General features: G+C 43.3%; 1 protein-coding gene across 1 annotated transcript in view; it reads right to left on the reverse strand.

Annotated features, from left to right (window-relative positions):
- Nucleotides 1-27,843, reverse strand: part of Sorcs1 (sortilin related VPS10 domain containing receptor 1) — a 526,874-nt gene that overhangs the window by 225,928 nt on the left and 273,103 nt on the right. Inside the window, exon 3 of the mRNA XM_023715489.1 lies at nucleotides 131-230. Coding sequence (XP_023571257.1) covers nucleotides 131-230 — 100 coding nt within the window. The remainder of the gene's footprint in view (nucleotides 1-130; nucleotides 231-27,843) is intronic.

Here is a 27,843-nt window from a genome sequence, read left to right on the forward strand (position 1 = left end):
CACACCCTCAGTTCATCTTTACACCTCTAATCCCAGTTGAGGATTTAGTTTTAGGCAGTGAGAGGCAAGCCGACCCAGAGGGAAGCAGTCATGCCACGAGCCGCAGGCTTGCCGGGTGCATGTTTCTTACCTTTTGCTTATTGATAGGACACACGTAGAGATAGCTCAAAATGGTCTTCAAGCCCACTTTATCATTCAGCTTCTCATAAGTTGTCCCGTAATCGGTTGACCTATAATTCAAAAGAAGCTTTAATGAGGGCAGAAGCATACGTCATTTGGCTGTTTGTCACCATACTGCACATTCTACATAGTAGAATGGCTCTCGGGAGGCTTCTAAATGATTCATGCAGCATATAATGATGCTTAATTATGTACACAGCAGCATCATGTGAGCGGTTAACATTAGCATTTAAATTGAATTGGTAGAAATTAAAACTCCATCTCTCCACTTCTCCTTAATGTACGCACTTTGCATAAAGTCTGTGATTAATTTAAAAAGATTAACAGATGAAGATGTCCCTTGAATGGACCAAGCAAACGAAAGAGCTTTCAGTTAGATCCAACATTTCTAAACTTTCCCTTTATCGCTGGCTCAGCAGCAAAGCAGGCTCTAATTTACCTACAAATTTGTGTTTTCACTCATGAGTCATAGGATAGTTGATGGGTTAGTTCCCTTAAAGGTCATTCTACCTTTTCATGTTATTTAACAGTAAGAAATTGTCATCATAATAAGTGAAATTTCACAATTCCTGATGGCCTTTCCAAGCAACCCAAGCAACCCAGAGTTAGGAAGAAGGTGTACTTTATATGTCAGACTTTACTGTCACCAGGTCATCCTGAAGCCATAAATAGGAGGGAATATCTCCTGGGTGAAGAGTGTGTGAGAAAACTTAAGTGACCAGTTCAAAGAAAATGGCTGATGAATGAGCCAGACAAAATTTGAAACAGGGTGGACAAGATAACTCAGTGGAATAAGACGCCTACTTTGGTAAGAGCAGGGACTGCAGTTCCATCCCCAGCACCACGTGCCATGCAAGCCCCGCCCCCAGGGCTGGCTTAGCAGGCCAGAGGCTGGGCATGGTGGCACATGCCTGTAATCCCAGCGCTGGGGAGGCTGAAAGCAGGAGGATCGCCATGAGTCTGAGCTGCGTGGTGAGACCACACAACAAACAAATACATTAAGAAAAAAAAAAAAAAAAAGCAAAGAAAAACAGATTGAAACAGATAATTTGGTCCTAAACCATAGGTTTCTTTTTAATTTTTTTAAAATTAATTTTATTGAGAAATAAATAACAATGAGACAGGTTCAAAACAGGTTAGTAGGATGGTTACAAAAATTAATACATTGCATATTGTTGTCTTCGTAGTAGTTATTCAGAGGACAAGATGCAGATGTGATAATTTGTCTATTCTCTGTCTCTGTCCCTGTCTCTATCTCTGTCTGTCTGATTCCTGTAAAGACAGAAAGCTGGACACGGCATAGGAAGTCTGCAAGTCTATCTTCTCTAGAGGGTGACACAAGAGGACTACAGTTTGGACACCAGAATGGGGGACTAAGGCCTTGTCTCAAAATAACATTAAAAAGAGCGGGGATAGTTGGGGCTGTAGCCCAATAGATCCTGAATTAACCCTTGTACAGAGGTAGCTAAGTTCACACACTTCATTCACTCCACAGTTCTGGCACAAACGGTCATATTTGTGCTCATGTGGAAAAGGTGGGCCAGCCAAGCAGAGTTCAGCATGTAAAGTAGAGTTTGCAAAAATGCAAAACTTTGCCAAGCACATGTGTCTGTGAACCTAGATACCACTGCGCTGAAAACAAAAGAAGATTTAGGCAAAATAAATCTTCCTCTCTGCCCCCTTTTCTCATAGAGCAGATCCCTGATGAAATCCATGCCACTGTTCCCACTTGCAGAAGCATCTGACATGCCCCACACACTGTGCTCATTTCCAGGGTGCAGCGGGGCCTTCCTGTCTGGTACCTAATGGCTTGGTTTGGGAGGCAGAAAATATGGGTGAAGAGGAGGATGTCCCGGATGCAATGACAGATGTATGCATCAGCAATACCTAGAAAGTAATGTTCCTTTTAACAGAAAATTGTCATTCAGTCCACTGCTGATCTGATCATCATTACCAACTCCACAGGCTTCAATGTATGCGAAGAAGTCTGTGTTAACGAGCTCCCAACCATCCATTAAGAGCCTGTGTGAGGCCAGGTGATGGAGCAAGATGGTGAAAGAAAATTATTCTTGGAATTAAAATTTTCTTCTGGCCAAGGATCAAGACAGTTGATACTGAAGTTTATACACAGATAAGAAATACCAAGTGCCAGTGCCTGAAGCAGAGGCCCCCAGTGTTCTTGGCACTAGGGTCCTGTCTTATGGAAGATGATTTTCCATTGTCAGAGAGGTCAGGGTGACTGAAGAACAGGAAGTTGTTGTGCACTTTATTTTCACTTACTTCTGTTTTTTTTAATTTTTAGTAGGACATGTTTGCAGTACCTAACAAATCCATGTACTGTGGTGGACTGTTGCACATACACCACACATCTGCAATCCTTTCTTTTATATTAGATTTTGATAAGTAATGGACAATGCATTACTCTCATTTCTCATATAGTTCATGGCAGGGTGTTTGGACCTATGACAATCCCCTGCATTCATGGATCTCACAGGACGGGGACCTGTAATGGCCAGTAATTTCTTAGCTGTTCACAGCTCCTGTCCTGCTGTTGGCCTTGTTCCTAAACAGGTGATAAATCTGTACCCTTCCATGGCCTGGGACCCTGCTTTAAAGGACTTATACATCTTCCTAATCTTTGAGGAGTGGGTATCATGCAAAACTTCTAGGAAGATCTGCCAACCTTGACAGTGGGCAGGAGTTTAGGAAGGGGAAGCAGAAAGCACTTCACAGACCAGAAGTCACTTTGTTCATGAAGGAGGGAGGGACCAGGCCCTCTGGAGCCCAGCTTCTGCATGACCAGTCATGCAAGCATTGCATCCCAGATCTTATCCATGAGTCACCCCAAATCTCTGAAGATTCTTTACCATATCCATCTTTTCTCCTTGAATTTACAGCACATATATGAAAATTTCCTGCTACTTTCTAAAAAATCTTTAAGACTTCTTTCCCTAACTCAGTCTGGTGTTTTGGATTTTTTTTCTTTTTCTTTTTTTTTTATACCATGGATAAATGAACTCAGGACCTTACACTTGCCAGGCAGACCCCTATACCCCTGAGCTACCTTGGCAGCCCAAGACTCTTCTTTTTGTGGATGGAGTTTGTTGTTTGCACTCCTCTCCTCTTCTCAGGGCCAATGTGTTCTTTCTCATGAGAATTTGCTTATCCCCCAAATTTTCTAGCTTTTTTTGTAACTTCTTTTATTGGATAGTATTTTTACATTCATTATGTGAAGAGTATTTGCAAGTTCAGGAATAAAGAAGCAGATGCAAAAATCTACCAGGGTGCAGTAGTTGGAACAAGATGAAATGAGTTAATGCAGGACATTACTAATGCTGCCTGGAGATAGGCAGAGACAGTCGGACCTCTTTCAAGATGAGAGAAGGGTGCTTTTCTCTAATCAGGATAATAGAAAAAGAGGCTAGCGGAGTAGGAACCAGTCTCTAAGAGTGTAATAGTCGGTTCCTTCTCATTTGTACTAGCACGATCACTGAGGTAGTCAATGGATATTTCCACGTTAATACATTAATCCTTGCTGTTTTATAAGCGCTGTGTAGGAAATCAACCTCATTCTGTGTATGTGTCTAGGACTGTGTGTACGCTTCCCTCTAATCCCTGTGCAACAGAATGACAATGGAGTGGCTCAGATTTACAGCAGAAGGATGATTTTTTTTTTCAGAAAGTTGTACTCTGTTACCTGGCAATGTCATAACACCTCTTGTCCGCAGGCCCAGCTCCTTCCGAGTCCAGGCTATCATGTTTTTCCACCATCTTTGCAACTTGATTTGACAAAGCTCCAAAACTGAACCACAGCTCGTGAATTCTCTGCTCCCGCAGAGGCCTAACCCCTGTGCCTTCTGTAGTAAGTAATTGACATAAAGAGGCAGTATGGTCCATATTCTCACTTTATGCTAATGTCCATCGGCCCCTATGTGCATATTTCATGTAGCAATTTCCAAATATATTGATTATAGCACCCATTCTTGAGTAACATCGAATGAGATTACCATTCTGAATAGCACACTTTAGAAAATACAATATCAAAGACAAAATAAAGCTAGAAAATGGATTTAGACTTCTTAAGGAAAAGAGCACAGGAAAAATTGTATTAAACAAATAAAGTTTGAAAACATAAGTCAACCTGGGCTAGCTATAAAGTGGCGAGAAATCCCGAAAATAGATGAACTACAGAGTAAGATAAAGCAGGGCTGTCAGGAAACCAGGAGGCAGAGGTTTGGTGATGAGAGATAGGATGGCAAGGGGAAGGGGGTGAGGAAGGGGATAGAAAACAGACAAGGTATGACATGTCGAAATATGCACAAAGTTCTCTAAGGTGACTGTAAATATTATGTATTATAAACATTCATCAATGAAAAATAAAAACTAAAGCAATTTCCATTATAAAGGAAAAACAAGCAGAAGTGTTTTTCATGTATGCTTCATCCATAGATGCGTTTAAGATGAAATGTGACCTTGCACTCTTAACTTGTACCATTCTTTTTTTTTTTTTAATATATTTAGTACAGGGTCTCACCAAACAGATTGGACTCATAGTAATCCTCCTGTTTTCAGCCTCCCAAGTGCTGGGATTACAGGCGTGTGCCACCACGCCCAGTCTCAGTTGCCCTCTCAGCACGCCCTGGGTGAGAGACTGGCATGACATGCCAGATATTGAACCCCTGGCCCCTGTGTCTGCCTAAGCAGGTGCTTTAGTCTGCTGAGCTATCTGGCCAGCCCTCAACTTGTACCATTCTTAGAAACATTCTAAAGCTAGCATTTTTATCTTCAAGGCCTCTTTACAGGTTGGTTATCTGGGGTTGAAAAATAAAAACTGAACTTCTGTCAACACCTGTACCATGCTAAAATAAGTCAAAGGCTTAAAAAAAAAGGAAGTATCCCAGGAAAATAATTATACAACTGATTAAATCACAGCTTGCCTTCATTTGCCTTTGATCCTTAGGTTTTACTCTGCTCCTCTTACAAACATGTCTTAAATACTGACTTTTAGAATATTTGAAAGCATGGGCCGAAGAATTTACTGAGCGCATGGAGCTCAGTTCCTCTAAGGGGTGGAGAAACAGTACTAGAGACGGCCCATCAACCTCGGAAAAGATTTTGATCTTTCTGAAAAGGTAAAACCTCCTATTTCCCATGCTGAAGAAATCAATGCAGGATATGACTAATTTCAACAAGAAGAGGAAAAAAATAAAATGTGTGACTACAATTTCTCTTCTATAATTTATATCATCAAATAAAAATCTAAATAGGCACATAATCATTTGTAAACTAAATTAGTTGAGAAAAGGGCTTAGTACAATGAGTAGCACATAATACACCACCTACAAATGACAGCTTTTGTTGTTTAATAATTAGTTTTTCTTGATAATTTTTTTTTACTTCTGCTCAACAATTACTAAAATTTATATTATGAACCTCAAAGAAAATTTTAATCATTGAAAATTTTTTTGATTTATTTTGGTAAGAAGAAAAGACATTTATGAGGCTAGAACAACATTTTAAATGTGGCTGAATGCAGCCAATAACATTTGAAGGAAATATGGAGTACTTTTATGTGGAGTTTGGTTTAGAGAATAATGGTGAGAATGGAAATACAGGAAGTGAAGATTCTGCAGTCTTCCTCTATAACCCTTGGGATAGAATCTCATTACTGAGTAGGTTACTATGCTAAAACATGTAACATACAACAAAAATCAATCTATGTTCTATGTTCACAATGTGATGAAGATCTTCACAAGCATAATCTGATGAGGTGGATACTCAAAACAGTCACAAATTACACATAAGAAGGACCAGAAGTATAACCATCCTACTTAACTCAAAGGACTCGAAAGGTATCGAGTTCACCTATGCTGCATGTTGTAGTCAGGGTTTGCAAGGGAGAGGATTTACTACAGAACACATGATTTATGGAATTATTTTATAATATTCACCCAAAGAGTCAAATTTAAAAGAGTGTTAGAGCTTACTCTCCTCATACTAGAGACACAAAGAATCCAGTGAGGGCCACGCTGTCATGGCAAAATCTTTCGCAAGTCCTACTAAAGATCTACAGCCTATGGTGTCCTAGTTACTGTTCTTCTACTGCTGGGACAAAAAACTCAATGTCCAAAATTAACGAAGGAAAGGTATATTTAGCTCACAGTTTGTGGAGGTTTTAGTCCACATTCAGCTGTTCCAAGGCAATGGGCACATGACAGAAAGCGGCAGTTCATGGTGGTCAAAAAGAGCAAAAGAGCAAGAGCAACAAGGAGGAGCAGTGCAGGAGCAAGCCTCCCTCCTTTCCTTACATTGCCTTCAGGCTGTCTTTCCCACTCTGGGCGTAGCTCTCATACCCATAATCCCAGCAGTACTCAGACCTATAATGTCAGCCTTAAATCATGAACTAATCACAAACTCTAGCGCCCCGCCCCAATGACTGCATGAGGCTTTGGGGGGTACAAAACACAAGCTGTATCACGTGAAAATGTCCTCCACTAGTGCAGCTGGAGGCCTGCAGCCCACAACATTGTCTCCTTCAAGTCTGCATTAAGGGTCTGCCCTGGGAAGGCCCCAGGCCAGTGGAAGCTGGAAAGTCTGCAGCAGTGAGAAGAAAGATCTGTGCCAGCAGGCTCAGGGATCTGCACGGGAGCCAGGATGGACAATCAAGGTAAGGACCGAGCTGGCCTTAAAGAACAACCTCCATCCTCAGGGACAGTGAGGACCTACGAAAACATCTGATTTCAGGAAAACCAGCCTGACAAGCTTCTCTAAATAAATCAACAGCAGCAGCAGCAGCAGCAGCAGCAGCAGCAGCAGCAGCAGCAGCAGCAGCAGCAGCAGCAGCAATCTATTCATCTAGTTCTCCTTTTTATGCTATTGGCAACAATCCTCAGGTGGGCCTTCCGCACCCAAAACTGCACTGGTTCAGTTCAGGTTCGATGTTACAAGCTGATTGTGCATTAATCCAGCACGCTTCACATCTACAGTCTGCATCATGAATTCCACACAACACTGCCTCTGTGAAAACCACAAGAAACAATTTGCAGGTGGCAAAAGAGATGCAGTTAGGGAAGCTAAGTGAAACCATCTGAATTTGTACATGGTGCTGTCCAAAGCCTGGCTTTCCTCCCACCAAGCAGAAATGGAAGGCATGCCAACAAGGACGGAGTCAAAGAAAAGTTAAAGAAATTCTCATAAGGGTCTAGAAGGAAAGTAAATTCACTTTTATTTTTTTTTTAAATTTCATTTATTTATTTATGTGTGTGTGTGGCCAGCTCAGCCCAGCAGGGGGCGGGCCTGGCTGGCATGTGGTGCTGGGGGATTGAACCGTGGTCCCTGTGCTTTGCTAAGCTTGTTCTAAGTAGGTGCTTTAGACCACTGAGCCATCTCACCAGCCCCAAGTAAATTCACTTTTAATCTATATGTATCTTTACATCTTAAGTGAGTTTCTTGCAGACAACATACAGTTGGGTTTTGTTTCATGGAGGCATGCTGACAAACTCTTAACTCATGTGTTTAAAATATTGTCCTGGCCTGTGTCTAGTTGGCCCTCCAAAGCCTCATGCAGTCATGGGGCAGCTTCTGGAGTTTGTGATTGATTCTTGAACCAATGCTGGGATTATGGATGTGAGCGCCCTGGGGCAGATGCTCTGCATTGCAGTATAAGGAGGGCAGCGAGGCTCGCTAGCTGCCTGAGCTGTTGTCACTCCCTTTGTTCTCTGTTCTTTGCTGCCAACATGAATGGATGCTCTCTACTCTGTGTCACTCTGCCTTGGAGCCAGCCGAGTATACACTGAAACCTCCAGTAAGTATGAGATAAATAAACCTTTCCTCCCCTAATATTCAGTGTCGGGTATTTAGCCCAGCAAGGAGAGAAGAGTAACTAAGACAAATATTGAGATTTAAGAGTTGGTGAAATAGCTCAACAGACTAAGTGCCTGCTTATGCAAGCGCAAGGATCAAATTTCATTCTTAGCACCATAGACCATGTTGGCCTTGCCACCAGGGATGCTGAGCTAGCCACCGAGACCAGGCATGGTGGTACATGCCTATAATCTCAGTGCTGGAGAGGCTGAAAACAAGAAGATCACTATGATTCTGAGCTGCATAGTGAGAATCTGTACCAAATACATTAAAAAAGAAAAAGAATACTGAAATTTAAAGCAATTAACAATGTGGCTGAGAAAATATGTGTTGTATCCATAATAAAAACATTATTATTACTGTTATTTTGAACAAATTTATTTATTAGATCAATAATCAATAAAATGTAAACATTTTGTTGTACCTTCACTTACTCCTAGACTGGTTGTTCTGGTTATATCTAGATGTTCCCTTAGAGCCAATGTGCTCATAGATGGGGCTTTCTGGAGGTGACTGGAACATGGGTGGGTGACATTGTCTGAGTCCACTGACAAGTTTACAGCTGGGTGTGGTGTTGGGAAGTGCAGCCTTGGGGAGGAGCAGGTTGCTCTGGGCATAGACTTGAGGTTCTATGGCCCTCCTCCTCTCTTGCTCCCTCACTGCTTCCTGCCTCCCTCCCATGCCATGAACTGATTCTCCTCTGAGATGCCCTTCTGTCAAGCTGCCCTGTCTTGGAGCCAGTTGACTCAGGACTGAAACCTCTGCAAACTGTGAGCTAAATAAATCTTTCCTCTTTCAACTTGTGAGGTTCAGATAATTTGCCCCAGCAACAAAAGCAAGTATCACAACCATGCACTTCTTTTTTCGATAGATCTGGATTTTCTGAAATATACCATATTTCTTTTGAAAATTTCTTTCAACATTTCTGTCAAGGCAAATCTTCTGCCACCAAGTCCTTCAATTTTGTCTGTCTGAGAAAATCTATCTCTCTTGTATTTCTTCTTGTAGAGGAAAACTTTTCTGGGCATAAAATTTTAGGTGGTTTGTATTTTTCTCTTAACACTGCACCTACAAAGTTCTGCTCTTTTTGTTTGCATGGATCTGAAAAGTCAGATGTGAATTTCATTTTTGCAAGCTCCCCTCATTTTGTTTCAAGATTTTTTCTACTTCCTGTTTTCTTTTTTCTTTCTTTGAAATTTAAATATGGTATATCTAGGTATAATTTTACTTTGAAGGATATTTATTTCTACTTGATATTCTACTGGTTTGTGACTGCATGGTACTGTCTGATATTAATCTGAAGAATTTTCAATTACTTTTGTTTCATACATTGCTCTGGTTCTTTCCCCCTATATTCTCTTGCTGGTAATTCCTTTTTTTTTTCCTAACTGGAGATTGAACTCAGGCCCTTGCACTTGCCAGGGAAGCACTTATTCCACTGAGCTATCTCCCTAGTCTAGTTTTAAGCTTTTAAAATGACCAATCTGGTTAACAACAGAATACAATATTTCAGAATGTTTGCTTTTTCTTCTAACCTTTCTGGAAGTGCAGGAGACTTCAGGTAAAACTCAAACATGCCTAACAGCTTCACTATCTTGGTGTCCCACAGATTTTACTGCCACACTGACCCACGTGGACTGTACAGGAAGTCATCGTTTTCGGCTTACGTTTCCTTAGCACACTCTATTCTAGCTGCAGAAATTCCTGCTCGTAAGCTTCTGCTATGATAAACGAGGGCTTCCCAGGCCTGCCTTTTTGCTTCTCTAATTGAAGGAGCAGTATTCACCTTTGGACCTCCTTTCCCTAAAAGGTATAAGGAATGCTATAGATTTTTAGTTTGATAAGCCATTTTACTTTTTAAGAAGGAGAGGTAACTTCTAAGTTCTTGCCATGCTGAGAAAAATTCAGTATCTTATCCTTTTGTTTTCTAATCCAAAACCTCTGCCTGGCATCAGCTTCTTGCTACCTTGCATGCTGTGAGGGCAGGGAATACAGTGTTCATCTCTAAATCCCCGGATTTATCTCTAAATCCCGCATGCACAGAGCAAGCATACCTCAGGTGCCTTCCCCACATGAAGGGCGATTGGGTGCAAGAAGCCTAATGAGAACATTTTGGGCCAGCAAGCTTCTCCTTCCGCAAAGCTTTAAGAAGTATCCACGTAACCTGAACACCTCAAGCTACAAGCACAGAGAGGGAAGAAGACACATTGCAGACACACAGCCGTACTACCAAGGTCACCAGACGAGCTCTCTGGCTGTAGAGTGAAGCAGGGGGACAGGACATATCAGAATATCCATCGGATAATCGCCACGAGATGTCCAGAAAGCAGAACAGTGTACACCTCTAAATCACACAGCTGTGGTGTCTGCACTGGGTTTCTTTCCTTCAGTCATTAAAGGGAACCACGATCATTGCTCCTCATGAATTTGGCGGCATCAAAGCAGCTTCCGAAATGCTGGGTGCTCTGGCTGCCCCACAAGCACGGCTCCTTAATAACTTGGATGCATGAGGTTAAAGCAGTGACAATAATTTAAGATTTGGAAAATGTTTGTGAGTGAGCTGACATTTAAATAACTTCATTATCATTCATTGACAGATTTTTTTAACCTGCCAGAGGAATTGATATTTCTATTACCATCCTATAACAAGCCCTTGCACATTTTAAATGCAGTCACCAGGTTCCATTAGTCAACCACTGTCAAGAAAATATCTCCAAATCCATTTTTCATAATGCTTCAAAAATACAATAAATGATCTACATCAAATGATGACGTGGAGCTGAAGGAAACTGTCTGTTGCTTTCTGAGGATTCTGCCCTGAAATATGTTCGCTGTCAGCCTAAGCAGATGATTTAAATGTTCTGCCCAGAATTATGGTGCCTCCTGAGCTGAGGAAGATTCCCCCTGCCTCTTGGATACCCTGAACTTTTCTGGTACTTGTAGAATTAGCTCAGGGGTTTAGACACTACATTTAGGGGAAGTCATGTAAATGTGCTAATTCAGTCCTCTAGTGTTTTACAGAATTTGTTTCATTACATGGAAAACTTTTTTATTCTATAAATGAGAGGAACAGGTATTTATGTGTTAGAAAGTTGCCAATTTTTTTATCTTTCCAGGTTGTCTATGCTCTGATCTTCTCCTAGGTGTCTCTGTGCTACATTTCTTGAGGTTTCCCTCTATGTGAGGCAGTGAAAATAAGCAACTTAAAGGCCTCTGCTTGGACTTGCATGTGAGCTGCTCCAAGGAACACCAGCGGTGTAGCGTGGGCAGCAGTGAGTTTTCCTCTGCATGTACAACATTCTTACTTACAATAAATAGAAAGTTAAAGGTAAGGGTTATCCCTTCCTCTGACATGCTTCATAGTCCTTTTTTAATTGTTTTTATTGTAGGGAAGGATCTACAGGGTGTTCAGGGTCTCTCCCCCGCCTGTTTACAGCCTCCCAAGAACTGGAATTAGAGGCGCGCCCCACCATGCCCAGTCTCAATTGCCTTCTCAGCGTGCCCGCCTCGGGGGTGGGGCCTGCAAGGAAACCCCGGCCTCTGCACCTGCTTGCAAGCGCTTTAATCCACTGAGCTATTTGGCTGGCCCTTCGGTAGTCCATTTTTTAATATGAAATAACCAATATTGGCTAATATCCAAGTACTTGGTGGTTATGTTTAGAAAATGGAAGAGCAGAGTAATTCCTACAGATGGCCCATTGTCTGATTTTTAGGAGTGGCTACAGGTAGAAGAATTATCCTCAGTTTGATATGTGTATGGCTTCTTTCTTACACACACACACACACACACACACACACACACACACACACGCATCTGTCCTCATTGGTACCAGTGCACTAGTTACTCAGGTATCCCAGTTCTAGTTCCAGCCCCTTGGCCAGGGCTCTCCAACCCCAAGACCATTACCAGCTTGTGGCTGGCTTGGAACCGGTCCTTATGGCAGGAGGTGAGTGGAGGGCAAGCGAAACCATCTGCATGTACAGCGCTCCACATGACCAAAATTACTGCATGCATGCCACATTCTCTCAGATCAGTGGCAGCATGAGATTCTCAAAGAAGCACGAATCACACTGTGAGCTGCACATCAAGGAAGCGAAACTGCACGCTCCTCAGGAAAGCCTAAGGCCTCGTAACGTGAACTCAGGCTGAGGTGGTGATGCTAGTGCTGGGGAGTGGCTGCAAAAGAAAAGTTAATCTTAGCAGAGCGGTCTGACAGCACTGAGATCATAATAAATCAGTTGCTTGAGCAGTGGATTTGAAACCACCGGTGACATGGAGGTTTGGCGGTGGGCTTCCAGCCTGAGTGCTACATTCATCTTAGTCTATGCGTGGCACGTCCTCCACTTTATTCACCATGTTTGCCTGTGCCTCTTTCTCACTCTGCTCCTCTGCAAGTCCTTCAGACACAGCTTGGTGAGCTCACAAGCTCAACTTAGGCAAAGTGAGTGAACGACAGTCACTCGGAGCTTTCTAGGCAAAGCTGCAGAGAATCGGTGTTGAAATAGCAGTAAGCTCTAAGATAGCAGCAGAAGGAAAACTTCATTGAAAAGGACATACGAGGGCCGGCCTGATAGCTCAGAGGACTAAAGTGCCTGTCTAGCCAGAGCCCAGGGGCCTGGGTTCGATCCCCAGCATGCCGTGCTGGTCCTGCCCCCAAGGCACACTGAGAGGGTGAGAGTGGGCGTGCTGGCACATGCCTGTAATCCCAGAGCTTGGGAGGCTGAAAACAGGAGGATCACTGCAAGTCCGATCTACATAGTGAGGCCCTGTAGACCCTGTATTCCCTATACTAAACACACAAAAATGAATAAATACATAAATGGAAATGAGAAGACTTAAAGTTTCGCTGCAGCAGGTGCCTCACACTCCTTAGTCCGCCTCGTTAAACATGTGCTGACACCAGCTATCTGTCCCAGCCAGACTTCACAGGCGCCATACCACAGCGGACTACGCACCCTGCATGCACAGACAAGCCTTTGGACTTCGCAAAGGCAGGAAAAATGATACAAATAACAGAAGCAGTTATCAAAGATCACCATGTTATCAAACACAGTTGCACTGAGAGGATCTCTTCACCACTGAGAAAGGGCTGGCCCTACCAAATGTCCTGCTGCTAAGGACATTCGTGGCTACATTTTCGGAGAGACTGCAGTTCTGAAGGTGACACAGGTTCCTCTTTCAGCTGGCACCACAAGTGACAAAGCAGCGGAGGACGCTGGGGCACGATTGTCAGCAAGGATTAGAGCGCGGCTGTGCCACAGAACTTGGCGACAAGACGGCAATGCTTGGCTTTCCGCGACCTACTTTCAGGATGACGGGCAGGAAGGAGGTCGTGCCACACGCACTCTGCTCCCAAGTAACGCCACAGCTGCAGAACGGGCTGCGTCACTGAATGGTTACACACCAGGACGACTGCGGGGCCACTTTGTGTTGGCGCGTGCACAGACGGAGCGGTTGCCCTGACGGGGCAGCTCTCTGGTACCACCACTTGGGGCGAAGGTGCAGCTTTAAATCTTCACACATTCTGGATTCAAGCGAAGGCTGCAGAGGTGGCCACAGAGGTGCTGAGAAACCTTTGTCCTTGTCCAAAATCCTGTCTTTGTGAAGCAGTCTTGTGCCACAGCAGAAACCACAATGAGACTGCAATGTAGACTGCAGGTAAGTGATTCTTTGGGTGTCACTCTCTCCCCTTTTGCCCCAGTGGGACCATTTAGTTGCAGGAAAACAAGCTCAGGGGTCCCGCATCATGGCAAGTTGTACAGCTATTTCCTTATACGTTGCAAGACAAGAGAAACAAAGCCCATGTAATGGGCTTGAATTTTCCCCATGCCTTGCGCTGGAACAATCAGCGCGCTACAGCCGGCGTGGCGAGCTGTGCTTGGCTCAAGCTATAGCCAGATTCTAGGAGAAGTGTCAGAAGCTCCTGCTTAGAGACACACTTCTCTTGCATCTCTATGTGCTTGCGAAAGCAGCAGCTTTCGAGGTAGCGGAAGACACAGACTCGTTCCCACCTCTCCTCCGAGCCCACTCTTGGCCGTGAGAATCAACTGGTACTCTTTGTTCTTCAATGACACCCCGGGCCGCTCTGCACTGTGCATCCTCTGCCAGTGTTTTCAGGTTTCTGGGGTAACAATTTGTGCTCTCGGAGAGCAAGGTTAGCGTCCGTTCATCGTTTTAGCTCTCTTTCTTCCTACCAGTTGCTCTGTATACTTCAAAGCTGGGCTCAAACATCCTTTCCTTCTGTTCAGCTTCCTCATTTCTTCAGTTGAACCTCTGCTGGACAGAAAGTTCCCCCTTGCACGTCAGATAGCATATGTAAGCCTTTCTGTTCTGCTCTTAGGGTTTGGCTGCTTAGTGTTCTGACACGGGTCACGTCTCTCTTCCACATGACCATCTACTAGCAAGAGAAGCTCATTTAAACTTGTTTATCTGTGTTTCTCTGTGACGCTCTCGCTTCTTACAACCCAGAATGTGCTCAGAGAGCACTTCTGACTTGTATTGAACATACTTCCCGAAAATCTCTTTAGTAAAAGAGCATCTAATTCATGAAAGTTTACATTTAACTTATGTACTTTTTTGGCAGGTTGGGAAAAAAGAAGACTATAGCACTGCTGGTGTTTGAATTAGGTAGGGATAATTGTGATCTATAAATAGAAGATAAATTAGAGGCTGATTTACATGTATGTGAATACAAAATATATTACTTTAATTTACTATATATCACATAGCATAATGCTATGGAAAACATAGTTTGTACTAAGTTTGTTTTGTTTCTTTTTAAAAAATATCTCACTACATATTTTAGATTGGCCTTGAACTCACTATGTATCCAAGACTAACCTTGAACTTGCAGGGATCCTCTGGTTTAGCCTCTGGAGTGCTAGGATTATAAACCTGTGTCGCCATGCCTGGCCGTAACTGACTCTTACAAGTTTTACAGATAAAGACAATTTTAAGCAAAGTGGAACAAAGCTGTTCAGATTTTAAAAATGCTCTGCCTTTCATATATGCCTGATTCCCAGGAATTTCTTATCCAACTGGAAAAGTATAATAGCCACACTGAGGTCAGAACTTTGTTGCCTGATTACTCTGTACCTGTACCTAACCATGCGGAGCATGTTATGATGAAACTGTGTTCTGTTGCCTCACGGCCTTATAGTGCCCCATGGACCAGCTGCTGACACGATCTACATTCTGTTGGAGGACAGTAAGAGCCTTCCAGACAGGACCGCTTGGCCCCAGCCCACATCGCTAGTGTGCAGAGGCCGTGTGCCACCAGCAGTGGTCTTACCCTACTCAGGCGCCATTCTGTGCCTGGACGGATGTACAGTAGAGTGTCTAAATTAAGGATTTTTAAAGGGTGCTTCCAGAATGTTGGTCACCCGCCTTCAAAACAACGGATCACTGCAGTTTGTAGTAACTGTCAATTTCCCTCCCAAAGGGAAAATTTTACTAGAAGAACCCCTAGCCAAATATTTATAAAACCAAGACTCCCAGTGTATCGACAGAAATGGGGACATGGCAGTAGATTTGTCCTTTTGTGGTCTACAGTACAGATTTCCAGACACGAAGTGGCACCTACATGGGCCTTGTCGTCGGGTCCTGGCTAGGAAAGGCACTTGAGCTACAAACTGTTACGTTCCATGTCTGCCAAAGTGCCTCACTCTCCTCTCACATGGCACTCAACAGGCTGAAGTCCTGCAACTGCCCTGTCCCGGGAATATGCATAAATGCATAAAGTACCTTTCAAATTAAGTTGGCGCTACTTGTTCCTGCTAGCTTCTCTCTCTCTCTCTCTCTCTCTCTCTCTCTCTCTCTCTCTCTCTCTCTCTCTCTCTCCCTCCCTCCCTCCCTCCCTCCCTCCCTCTGTCCCTCTCTCTCTTTCTTGGAGATCAAACTGGAGACCTTGTGCTTTCCCAGCAGGCACTTATGCCACTGACCTATTTCCTTTTCAATCAAAGCATAATATGAAAATTAGGAAAAACTGATGCTGAAAAGCAAAAACCTCATACTGTTCATAGACACAGGAGTTTACTTGCTGCTCTGATATTAAAATGATTCAAACATACTCAGCTGGGTAAGTTGGTCTTTGGGTATCATTGTCTAAAGCCAACTTTTAGGCTTGTTTACATTGACTGTGGGGTATTCAGCCCTGTGTCAGGGGTACTTAACTGAGCTTCCCTACCTTCTGTTTTTGAGAGACTGAATGAGATAAACAGAGAGTGAATCAGTCCTTTCTGTAATTGAAGAAGAAAAAATCAACTAATTCCTAGCCTTCACCCTAACAGTCTCAAATTCCAGCATCTTTATGGAACACACCCTTCACAGTCCACTTCTGAAAACGAAGCCCATGGCTGCAGTACAGAGTAATGCAGAGCCGAGCCAGCTAGGAGCTGGAGTGGTGCTAGAGCAGCACACTCTCTCTCACTACATCCAGTTTGCTTTCTGCTTCATTTATGTTGCTTTTCTTTAGGGTGAATGTTTGGTGCCAAAAAGAAAACCTTGTCTGTTGCTCTACCTCATTATAGTACCACCATTCTTGCCTACCTCTTACTTAGAGGGAATATAAAATGTTTAGAAAGGCAAGCTTCAATGATATTTAAGAATTTTTCCCCATCCAATCCTTTCTTGAGGAACGGGTGATTGAACTCAGACCCTCACGCTTGCGCATATTCCACTGAGCCATCTCCCCAGCCCCAATGCTTTCTTTAGGAGTACGAAGTTTAATCCCTATCTAGCTACATTAGATAGACGTGCAGTCCCTCTCACTGGGACTCCTACTTTCCACCCCAACCCGCACCACATTTCCATCTCTCAGTGTTCTCTAACTGTCATACAACTCTGAGGATCGATAAGATGCAGTTTCCATGTAATGGAAGAAGCTCGGAATTCTACATGAAATTTAGAAAAGCTAAACTCTAATCGAGACCCAAGTGATGAAAATATCCCAAGTTTTGTGATATTCATGCTAAAGCATTTCCTAGAATTTCCAAATATGCAGAGATGCCCTAATTCTGCAGGCCAGAAGCCCAGGCGGTGCCCCACCACTGGTCTCCCCCGCCCAGCAGCACTGCCAGGCACCCAACCAACCCAAAGGGCAGAATCCATGTCCCAGAAGCCCTTCCATGCTCTGCGGGCCCGCACTGGCCGCTGCCCCCAAGTGCCCAGGACAACTGCCAGGTTCATCTGTGCTCAGATTTTTCAGTATCTTCAAAGGAAGTATGATGCAGGGAAAGCTTCGGGTCCTCTTCCCTGGAATCTTAAATGCTTCCGGAGACAGAGGACCGGCTGCAGCGCCGCACTCTCGGAGCTCTTCTTTCTGTGGCAGCTGCTGAGCCATCACAGTGCTGAATGCACACTGCAGGAAGGACACCAGAAATCTAGGACTCTGGGCCTTCAAAGTGTAGTCTATTTGAGGCCTAATTACTATTGCTATTATTATTATTTCTGTATTTAGCACAGGAGGGTCTACAGGGCTTCACTACACAGATCAGACTCATAGTGACCCTCCTGTTTTCAGCTTCCCAAGTGCTGGGATTACAGGCGCACACCCCCATTCCCAGTCTCAATCGCTTTCTCAGCACTCCCCAGGGGTAGGGCTGGCACGTCCGGGATGGAGCCCTGACCCCTGCTTCTGCCTAAGCGGGCGCTTTGATCTGTTCAGCTATCTGGCTAGCCCCTTAATTATTAATAAATTTCTAATTAGTATAAACTCAGTGTAGCAAGGTCAGATTCTCTGAATTCATTCAATCGTGATTTATTGAGGGTATCACGCACTCCAGGCCTGATCATTTCCAGAAACCCATATTCCTAGGTGCTTGGCATGTTGATAACCATGTGGGCTATGTAATTTGCATGTTTGCTTTAACGAATGAACGCTCTACATTCTGGGGAGCCAGACTCCATCTTAGTAGAGCAGAAAAGATTGCTGTGTGACAGAGCTGAACTGGTGGCTTGGAACTCGGAGTGCTTAGAATTTCTGGTTATTATGGCTACCTGAACTCCCTCTGGTTTTATGGGATTGTACTATGATTTTTCCTCCTCCTGCTTCCTGGAGACTTCTACATTAATTTTCTACATTCACTCCTGATCTATACATTATCTTCGAACTTTTTTTCTCTCATTTCTCTATGAAAACAATATGTCCTCTACTTCATCCCTCCATTGACTAGGATTTGCACTTCTCAATAGCTGGCTCCAATCTTTAATTATAAATGCAACTCCTTCAACTCAATGCCTCTGTATTTCTCTCACTTCGGGACACTGAGTGTTTGTGTCCCTACTGTACCAAAACGTGATTAAGGGTCACCCTTCTGGAGAGCGAGTGCCAGGGCTTGTCACAGTCATGGGCTCTGAAGTCGCCAAAGCAGGCTTTGCCAATGACCGACTGTGTGACCTTGGGCAAGTTTCCCAACATCTCTGAGCTGTGTTTTAATAATGCTGATTGACCTTACAAAGTTGGCAGGAGGAATCACTAATCAACCTGATTGTGAGACCCTTAGTCCATGAACAGCGTTTTATATTTACTGATATATACTTAGCTCTTTTTATCTTAAATCTAAAAGATTTGCATAATCACAGAAAACTCTGAATCTGACATCATTGTGCCTAAAATGATTCTTTTCTCCCAAGCACTGCTAGCATCCGAGGATGGTTTAGTCTTTCATCCTAAGTCAGGCAAATCAAGCAGATCAGTGAAGCTTTAGAATCACTTACAAAGACAGCAAAGATTCCAGTCCATTACAATGCTACAGTTGTACTCGGAGGAAAACAGCAGCACTGTGACACTCCTAGGATAAGTGTGGGCGAACAATGGAACGTATCACTCAACAAACTAGATGACCAGAGGACAATGTGTGACAGACACAACTCTCGGTATTTTGGGAAAATATTCAATAAGAAAGCAAGAATCGTACTCTCAAGCAGTCTACATAACAAACAGTAGGCATCATCAATATAACAACTGGTATGTTCATCTTCACCTAAGTAGATGAAAACAAAGCAGAGTGTTGCACTCACAAAGAGTGAACAATCACGATTTTAAGGCTCTGAAGGTCTGTCTGAGCAGGGGATGCAGCAGGGGGAATGTGAGGCTTCTAGGTGCTTTGGAGGGAACAAAAAGTCCAGTGCTTACAGCACACAAGTGCTGGATGGAGCTGCATGCGCGGAGCATAGGATCTGAGGTTTAGATTTAATTGTGCGTGAGCCAGGAAGGCATAGATGGAAACACAGCACGTCAGGAATTGACAATATACTTAAAAGATCACTTCAGCTACTGAGTGGTGCATAAGCTAGAGTACAGCAGGACAGAAGAGCAGGCAGACCCACAGCAACCCGCACCAGCAGCCTCCCCTGGGCTGGACTCCGTGCTTTTGTGCATAAAGGCCATCAGCAAGTTATCACATGCGCATGAAGGTAGTCATTTGCAATTACTCATGTTTATGAATCATAGTAATTTCTATGCATTATATTAATTTCTAGCTATAATAATTTTCTTCTCCTTAAGGTCTTCCTTACCACAACCCTGATTTAAAGCCCGTGTCTTCCTTGGCACTTAGCATGAGGCAATTCCTGGGACATTACAGCTAAGGACACTCTGTGAGGAATGTGGTTTCTACAACACTGAGGTGAGGGTTTTAGAATTGGCATGAATAATTCAGCAGTGTATTAGTTGTGCTTTAGTATTATCATTTACTTCAACTTGAACTACAGCGTGAGAGTTATGAGCTCTCCTTTCTAACTCAGCAGAAGTTCATCCGTCACAGCTCATTCCTCAGCTCAAGCAGGTTGTAAAACTTTCTATGTGTGGCAACACTTGGGATGTGAAATGAGCAGTATTTTGTTCCCTGGACATCTAACCTTAGGTCAAGCATAGGACACGGAGATGGATTTTTATAGGAAATGATATGAACTCACATAACTGGAGATTAATTCCAATCTGAGTGCTCGAGGGAATGTCCTCTCTGGTGGCCTCCCTTAAGAGATGTGGTCAGTGATGGGAATGATATGTCAAAGCCTCACAGATGGGAGGCAGAAGAATGACAGGCAGGACCTCCAAATGTTCTGGCATCGGACTGCATCAGCCTAATTTTCTCAAAATAAGTTATGATATTCCAGAGGCCCGTTTAAAGAGTGCCTTGGGTGAACCATCTCCAAGACTCCTTACTGAACTTACTCAATCTTTGGCTCTTTGCAGGCAATCAGTCAGGAGGGTAGCTATGCTCTAAGCCTCTCACTCAAATCATGGTATAATTTCTTGTGTCTCTTACAAATGCCAACACCATGAATATACATTAAATCAATATTTCTATGTTAGCCCAAGAACATGCAGTGTCTACAGAGGCCCCTGTACCAGGCCTAGCATAAGTCCTGAGATCCTTGGGTAATAACTTAATTTTTCAGGTTCTGGTGATGTAAGTGGTCAGCATTTTGAAGAAGACTTGGGAACCTGCCAGGAACTCTGAGAAGCTACCCTCCAACTGAAGCTAGCAGGCTCTCCCCTCTGAAAAGAGAAAGCCCTGCTCTGGTGCTGCGCCGCAGGCAAAATGGGCAGAAGCAGACAGGAAAGCCCCATGCGGAAAGCAAGATTCTTTGGTAACTCCTAGTAAGCTACTCTTACAAATAAAATTCCTCATTTTGTTACTGACAGAAACGATGCTCACAGAAAAAAGGATGGTTCCAAGTGCCAGTTTGCCTGACCCCAGAGTCCTTCTGCATAACACCTACCTTCTTCTCACTTCCACCTGCCACCCCAGAGCACAAGAGTATCATAAATTTTCCCAGCTCCCAACTCTGGGTTCTGCCTCTTGCCATGGGATAAGCGGCCAGGTTTTACATGACTTCGCAATCTTGGGTTTTTTTGTTTTTGTTTTTTGCTTTTTTTTGTATAACTAATTAAAACTTATGAGCAGAACAATAATGGACAAGTCTTTCTATAAAAATCCAGATACTGTCAATATGTTTTTAAACTGAGTACCTCCATTCCCCCGCAAGAGTTTTTCAGTTGGGCTGCCAACATGTGCTAGGGGCCTCTGTAATGTGATGGGTGTTTTACAAACCGTTGGACACACTGTCATACAGAGCCTGGGGCTTAGGGCTATGCTGTTTTCTGAATGTTTGTGGACCCCCTAAACTCCAGTATTGAAACCTAGTCATCATCATGGTGGTTTTAAAAGGAGAGCCTTCTGGGGTGATCAGTCCAAGAGCACAGAGCCCCATGAGTGAGTGTTGCCTTCATAAGAAGAGCTCACAGAGTTGTCTTGATCCCTCCTCTGTGTGAAGACTCGGCGAGGAGACGCCATCTGCGAAGCAGACACCGAAGACGCAAGGCCCTGGGTCGTGGATTTCCCAGGCTCCAGAGCTGCGAGGAGTAAGTTTCTGTTGTGGCGGTAGCACTTGCTTTGTACTACTGTACTTGCTCCATCAGCCCAGACAGGCAAGAAACACGGGCGAATCCCACAGAATTTCAAATGTCCCAGCAGGCTCCACAGGGCTTGGGAAGTACCTATAGCACCAGGTACTTTGACAGACACACACAACACGTAGTAGCCTTCCTGGATTGCACTTCCTGCCTGCTCTGAAAGAAGACTGCATTTTAAAAACAGCTTTGATACCTCTAGCTAGCAGTGTGAGCAGTAGTTAACATGACATCCCTGGAAACTGCTCCTCACTCTGCTCAGGGGACCCCGGATGCCAAGCCTGCTCCCTGGTACCAGTGTTCACTGCACCTCTCCTACCTGACAGCTTCATTACTTCCAGGTGTGATAGCTAAACTCTTACCAATGAAAATATATTGTGACATACTCGGTTATTATGCTATACTTCTTTTACCTCTGTAGTTACAAAGGCTTATTTATTTATTTATTTATTTATTTTATATTGTGCAAGTAAGGGCGGTAGGCAGAACACTTTTTCCTCCACTAAAGATATGTGTCCCTAATTAGCGCATTAAGTTATATGCCAAAAGTGGCTCACTCTGTAGATGTAACTGTCAGCCGCCCTGCAAATCAGGACAGGATCCTGCAATATCCGAATAAATCCAATGTGATTTCATGTGTTCACAAAGGCAGAAGGATCCCGGACGTGCTAGGGAGACACAGAGTGTGAGAATGTCACTGGCAACGATCAGATTAAAGATATGGAAAACCCGACAAGAAGCGTCACGGATGGTATGCAGACACAGAAATCTGGCATGCCTTGGACAACGGCCGCCACATACATAGTGACCTCAGATCTGCAGGTTCAGAAATTGGCTGCACAATAATCTGGATGAATATTGGAGACCGTGCTTTCGTAGGGTACCAAGGGGAGGCAGGACACATGATGTTTTACTTTAGCCAATCCCTAATCCGCAAATATCCCTGATTAGCAAACTGTGTTCCCATGGACCTTCAACCTGCACAACTACATATACACATATGGATGCTCTGTACAGATGCTTAAGATGTAGCCATTTGTTAGGCAGTATCAGAAAACAGAGCTTCATGCTGGCTATCAGCTCTAGTAACACTGCTGATGACAGCATCAGCCAGTGCACAGCTCAGGTGAGGGCAATGGAAGGCTTCCAGATCTTCCTACTTGTAACCTCAGTCACATATTGATTTCAAATATAATGTGAAATAAAGCCTCTGGAGGTGGGAGTTTCGTACTGTCTGACATACATGTCTGCTCTGTTCTTCCTGATAATCAAACTTGGGAGAAGAAGCCCGGCCAGACAGCTCAGTGGATTAAAGTGCTTTAAAATATGGATTAAAATGCAGAGCACAGGGACTGGGGTTCAATACCTAATGTGCCGTCCTGGCCTTGTCCCTGGGGCGCACTGAGATGGAGATTGAGACTGCTTGTGGTGGTGCTCACCTATAATCCCAGCGCAAGGGAGGCTGAAGACAGGAGGATCACTACAAGTCTTATCTACGTAGTGAGATTCTTTAGAGTAATATACTAAATATATTTTTAAAAAACTTTGGGAGAAGAATTAGTATATTTGAGATATATTATAAAAATTATAAAGTAAAGACTAAATTTGGAGTTAAAGAACTATAAAATAAATTTGTCTTAGAAAAAAATCTACAAACATAATTGGGAAAAATGTCATTTTTCACCTGAGGCATTTCAAAATATGTCATTAAAGGTCAACTCTCCAAAGGACTTTCTGTCTGACTTTTATGGTGGCGGTGGTGGCAGTGGTGGCAGTGGTGGCAGTGGTGGTGGTGGTGATGGTGGTGGTATTTGTAATAGTGGTGTTTGTGGTTGTGTGTGTGTGTGTGTGTGTGTGTGTGTGTAAACTGAGATTCTTGAGAATCTTCTTCAGAAATGTCAACCTAATGGGTTCTGAAAATGCTCAGAAATCTCCAATTTAGTAAGCTTACTAGAGTTATAGCTATCAATTTTGAGAAATATTTTAGGTGAAATGATTACGTGAAGGCTGTTTGAAACTCTACAGAATGAACAGGGATAGGGTACAAAACACAGGAGCAATAAAATTAAAGGCAGGAGAAAGAAAACGGGAATAACAAAATAGATAGAGAGAATAAAAATACCACGAATCGGCTGCTACCCAAGGAGAGAAGCGCAAAGACCCATTTCAAAATCAGGAACAAGGGGCCAGCAAGACAGTTCACTGGACTAAAGCGCCTGCTTTGGCAAACTTAAGCAGGCACAGGGACCATGGTTGGATCCGTGACACCACATGCCACGCCAGCCCGCGCCCAGGACCAGCAGAGATGGCCGGAGTTTGTGCATAGTAGTGGAGCACGCTTGTAATCCTAGTGCCGGGGAGACTGAAAGCAGGAGGATCACCACGAGTCCGAGCTGTGTAGTAAGACCCTGTAAGAACCAAATACATTTTAAAAAGAAAAAAAAAATAGGAACAATCTGGAAAGACTTGTAAAGGGGGGCCACTTCCTCTCCATTGGAAAAGCTACACAGACCTCTGAAAAGAATCTGGCCTTGAGAACACCCAGGCCTCCATTAGTATTCTGGCTCATTCGCTCACAATGTGACCTCAGACCATTCGTTCATTTTTAAAATTCAGTGTCTTTCTCCTCAATATGGACACTGTCCCTAACCTCAAGGGTGACGCTAAAGGTAAACAGAACTATAATTTTGGCGTGCTGTACCCGTTTACTGAACTTGTATTCCTCTGCCTGCTCTCTGTTAGAAGCGAAAGCCCGCGGGTGATAAATGTATTCCAAGTTGACTAACCCAACCCTGCTCTTTAACCTTTTCAGACAGAAGAACTAACATCCCATTACTTTTTAAAGGCCAGAAAAGGAAATCCATTAAAATCTCTTAGTCATTTGTCCCTATAACATCATTTATATCAGGAATGCCTTCTTCATGCCCCACCTAATAAAACTGAAACCTAGTAGGAATCCACAACATGTACTCATGGAAAAGAAATTAAAATGACATAGTTAATGTAGGGTCAGACCAATGCTCTTAAACAACAAATCTGAGAAGATTAAAATTTTCTGCCACCATATTAAACCATCATTATCAGACTAAATTTCCTAATCTGCTGTCCTGTGCATCCTCAATGGCTTTAAAGAATTATGACAATAGTTCTTTTTGATGTTCATGTATTCAATTATTGTGTACTAAAACAGTCTATTGCATACCACAGACTATGGAAAGTACAGTAGACTCAGAAATGAACCCAGATTACTTGATAGCCTTCAGAAATCTCTGAGCATCATTTCATCTGAAGTGAAACGTAAGTTACTACCCCTTGTGCATGCTCACTAAAGGCAAAAAACACCTAGCTGCTCTGCCTCTGGATTTGCTACCGATGCTCTGGGCCACTGACTTCTCAGTCTTACCTTCAACAAGAAACCTACTGAACGGCAGGCTACCCACATGGCTGTCCCTACGCAAAACTGGCATCCTGTTGTGGAGCTCGCCTATATCAGCACTTGAAAATCTATTTCAATAAAGGGGTAAACACTAAAGTATGTTTGAGTTTCAGGGGCCAGAGTGACTCTCTTGCAATCACACAGGTCTGCCACTAAAGCATGTAGCTTCCATAGACAATAAGCAACAGGTGGGTGCCACTGAGTTCCAGGGAAACTTTATTTACAAAATGGGGGTTAGGCAGAACTCCTCGTAGTGCTGGGACCCTGGGCTACAGGTCTAAAAACAGATTTCATAGCTGGTGATCCTTAGCTTTTAACCCTAAGGATTTGCACACACACACACACACACACACACACGCACGCACGCACACACATGCACACACAGGTGGGTGGGGTACAAAACGTAACAACAGTAGTTGTCCTGAGAGTATCGCCAGAAAGTTTTAATTAAATATCGTAAATAATGAATAAGGTTGGAACTAAATAACATGCTGGTGATTACTGACGCAGATAACCGAATGATCTGGTTGAACTATGAGCCCTACTAAAACCGTCACAGAACCAAGCTCCTCTCTGATTATACTGGAAGACTGTCGTCATGCACACCCTAGAGCGTATGTCACTCCACCAACAAATGCTGCAGAAACAACTGCTGAAAGACCCATGAAGGGTGCACCCGGAAGTGTCCCAAGCATCCTTGGAAAAGAGTCACCTGGCCCTCGCTCCTTACTGTGTGTGGAAAGCCATTGACATTTCAAAGTAAGTAGATGCCTTTCAGTCTGATGTGATTTTAGAAGAGCCACTTACAGCAACCTGAGGTAGTGTCTGATCTGCATAAGCGGTTTCAAAGCCTTTAGAGTGCCTCTGGGTGAGAGATGAGGTCCCTACGTCTAGAAAATGTTATCAGCAATAGCAATAGCACTTTCACATCTTTCCCTTTACCTTTCATGAGTGCTTCACTGTCTCCTTCATCTTGCAGATTTTATACCTTGCTCGAAGACTGAACAGAAGTCGTACGAGCTAATGTGTAAAATCATGAAGAATAATAATTGGCAAATCTGCCCATCAGAAGACCTGGTCAGATCTCTGCTGCCCGCTCCTCTCATTTCTTTGACAAGCTTCTCAGACTCACAAAGAGTCTTTTGATCGTTTATAGAAAAAATGACGTTCCTGACCTTCCACAGGAAAAGTAATTCGCCCTTTCACACAGTGTCACAGCAGGAAAACCCTGGCTTGTTCACGATGTTTGTATGTTGGCATCTGTAGCCAAAGTATAAAAATCTTGTTCAGACTTCACAATATCCCAGAGCTGGAGTTGTAGGCCAGTGCACTGCTCCTTCCCCTGGAGAGCTTCGGTCACGTCTCAGGCCACAGTACTCTCCATAACATCGCTTCAGTTAATTCTGCAAACTGCTTTGCATCCCAGGAAGTGGCCAAAACACACTCCTGCCCCGCTCAAGCCTCTGTGTCCTTTTTCCCTTGTTCTGAACCTATCCCAGGCACTCCACACACAGGGCTCCTGGATTCGGTCTCTTTACTCAACATCATGCAACAGTGACCACAGATAGTAGAAAAAAGTTCTGAGGCAAGACAAGAGTACCTAAACCTTTCTAACCTTTCTCTGGAGTTATCAAAGATGCCCTCTTACATGTTTTGGGAAAACTTTCCCACTAAGCAGCTGAGGCACCTTGACCTGCACATTCTTTTATTGTGCTTGTTTTTATTTTAAATTTATAGTCGCCATTTAGGAAGATTTCAATTCCCATTATTACTATGTGAAATGGCTTGTGTTTAAGAGAATTTAATCATGTCTTGGTGACAAATATAGCTTAAAGCAGAGCTTCACTTAGGGCTTCCGAGTAAATTCTGCTGAAAAGGTCAACGCGTAATAGTTGTCAGCTAGAGCTCACACCAGACAATTAAATTTCCCTCTATGTTGTGAAGCACAGATACTTTTAAGGCTGAAAATCGCCTGTGGTTGCCAATTAGGAAAAGGAACCAAAACAAACTAACAGTTGAGAGTGGTCCTTTCTTTCTTTTTGTATTTCTTCATCTGAGAAATGTCTATTCATCTCAGACACACATTTTATTTATTCATTTGCTTATTTAAAGAGAAAAAAACAAAGAAAAAAGAACAAAGCAGCATAAAATAGTAAGATCGGTATAGAGTGTTTTTCTTTTTTAAGACCTAAAGATTTATTCATTCAAGACTAAGGATCTCAGGGTGGGGAGATGGCTCACCCTGGCAAGCGCAAGGCCCTGAGTTCAATCCCCGGTTCCACCAAAAAAAAAAAAAAAAAAGACTGAGGATTTGTTTATTAAGAAGAAGATAATAGAAATCAAAACAAAACAATATCATACAGAATAATTAAAACTCACTTCAATATCACTAGTGTTTGTACATCTACTACCATGAAAGAAAAGTGCGTGGGCCCACATGGGGAAAAACTCTTGGAGCTTACAGTTCTCACCAGAGATATACAATCGCCTGTGTCACTGGGAATTAACATGCAACCACCCAGGGTGAAGTCTGACAAAAATCACGGCCCCACATTGTGCTGAAGGAACTACGTGTTTTTAAAGGAATACAATCTACCCTGCTTTGGATTTCTGGGGAAATCTATGACAGGGACAGGTAGTGCTACCATAATGATTACTTTCCCCCTTGATTTTCTATATTCTAAAATTTTCTGCATCTTAAATAAATATGTTGCTAAAAAGGTTAAAGTTTTGGGAGAAAAGTAAAGAGGGGGAGAGAAAGAGAGAGAGAGAGAGAGAGAGAGAGAGAGAGAGAGAGAGAGAGAGAGATTCTTGAAAGAAGGGAAATACTATCTTACTGTTTTTCAATTTCTTCTACTCAGCCTCAGATCAAACAGGATGAACTGTTCTAGTTTCTTGCCTTCTGGTGCTCAATTATTAAATGCTTCATGATTACTCTGTGGAAGA

This window comes from Octodon degus, unplaced genomic scaffold (assembly GCF_000260255.1).
Source record: "Octodon degus isolate 3935 unplaced genomic scaffold, OctDeg1.0 scaffold00042, whole genome shotgun sequence".
NCBI lineage: Eukaryota > Metazoa > Chordata > Mammalia > Rodentia > Octodontidae > Octodon > Octodon degus.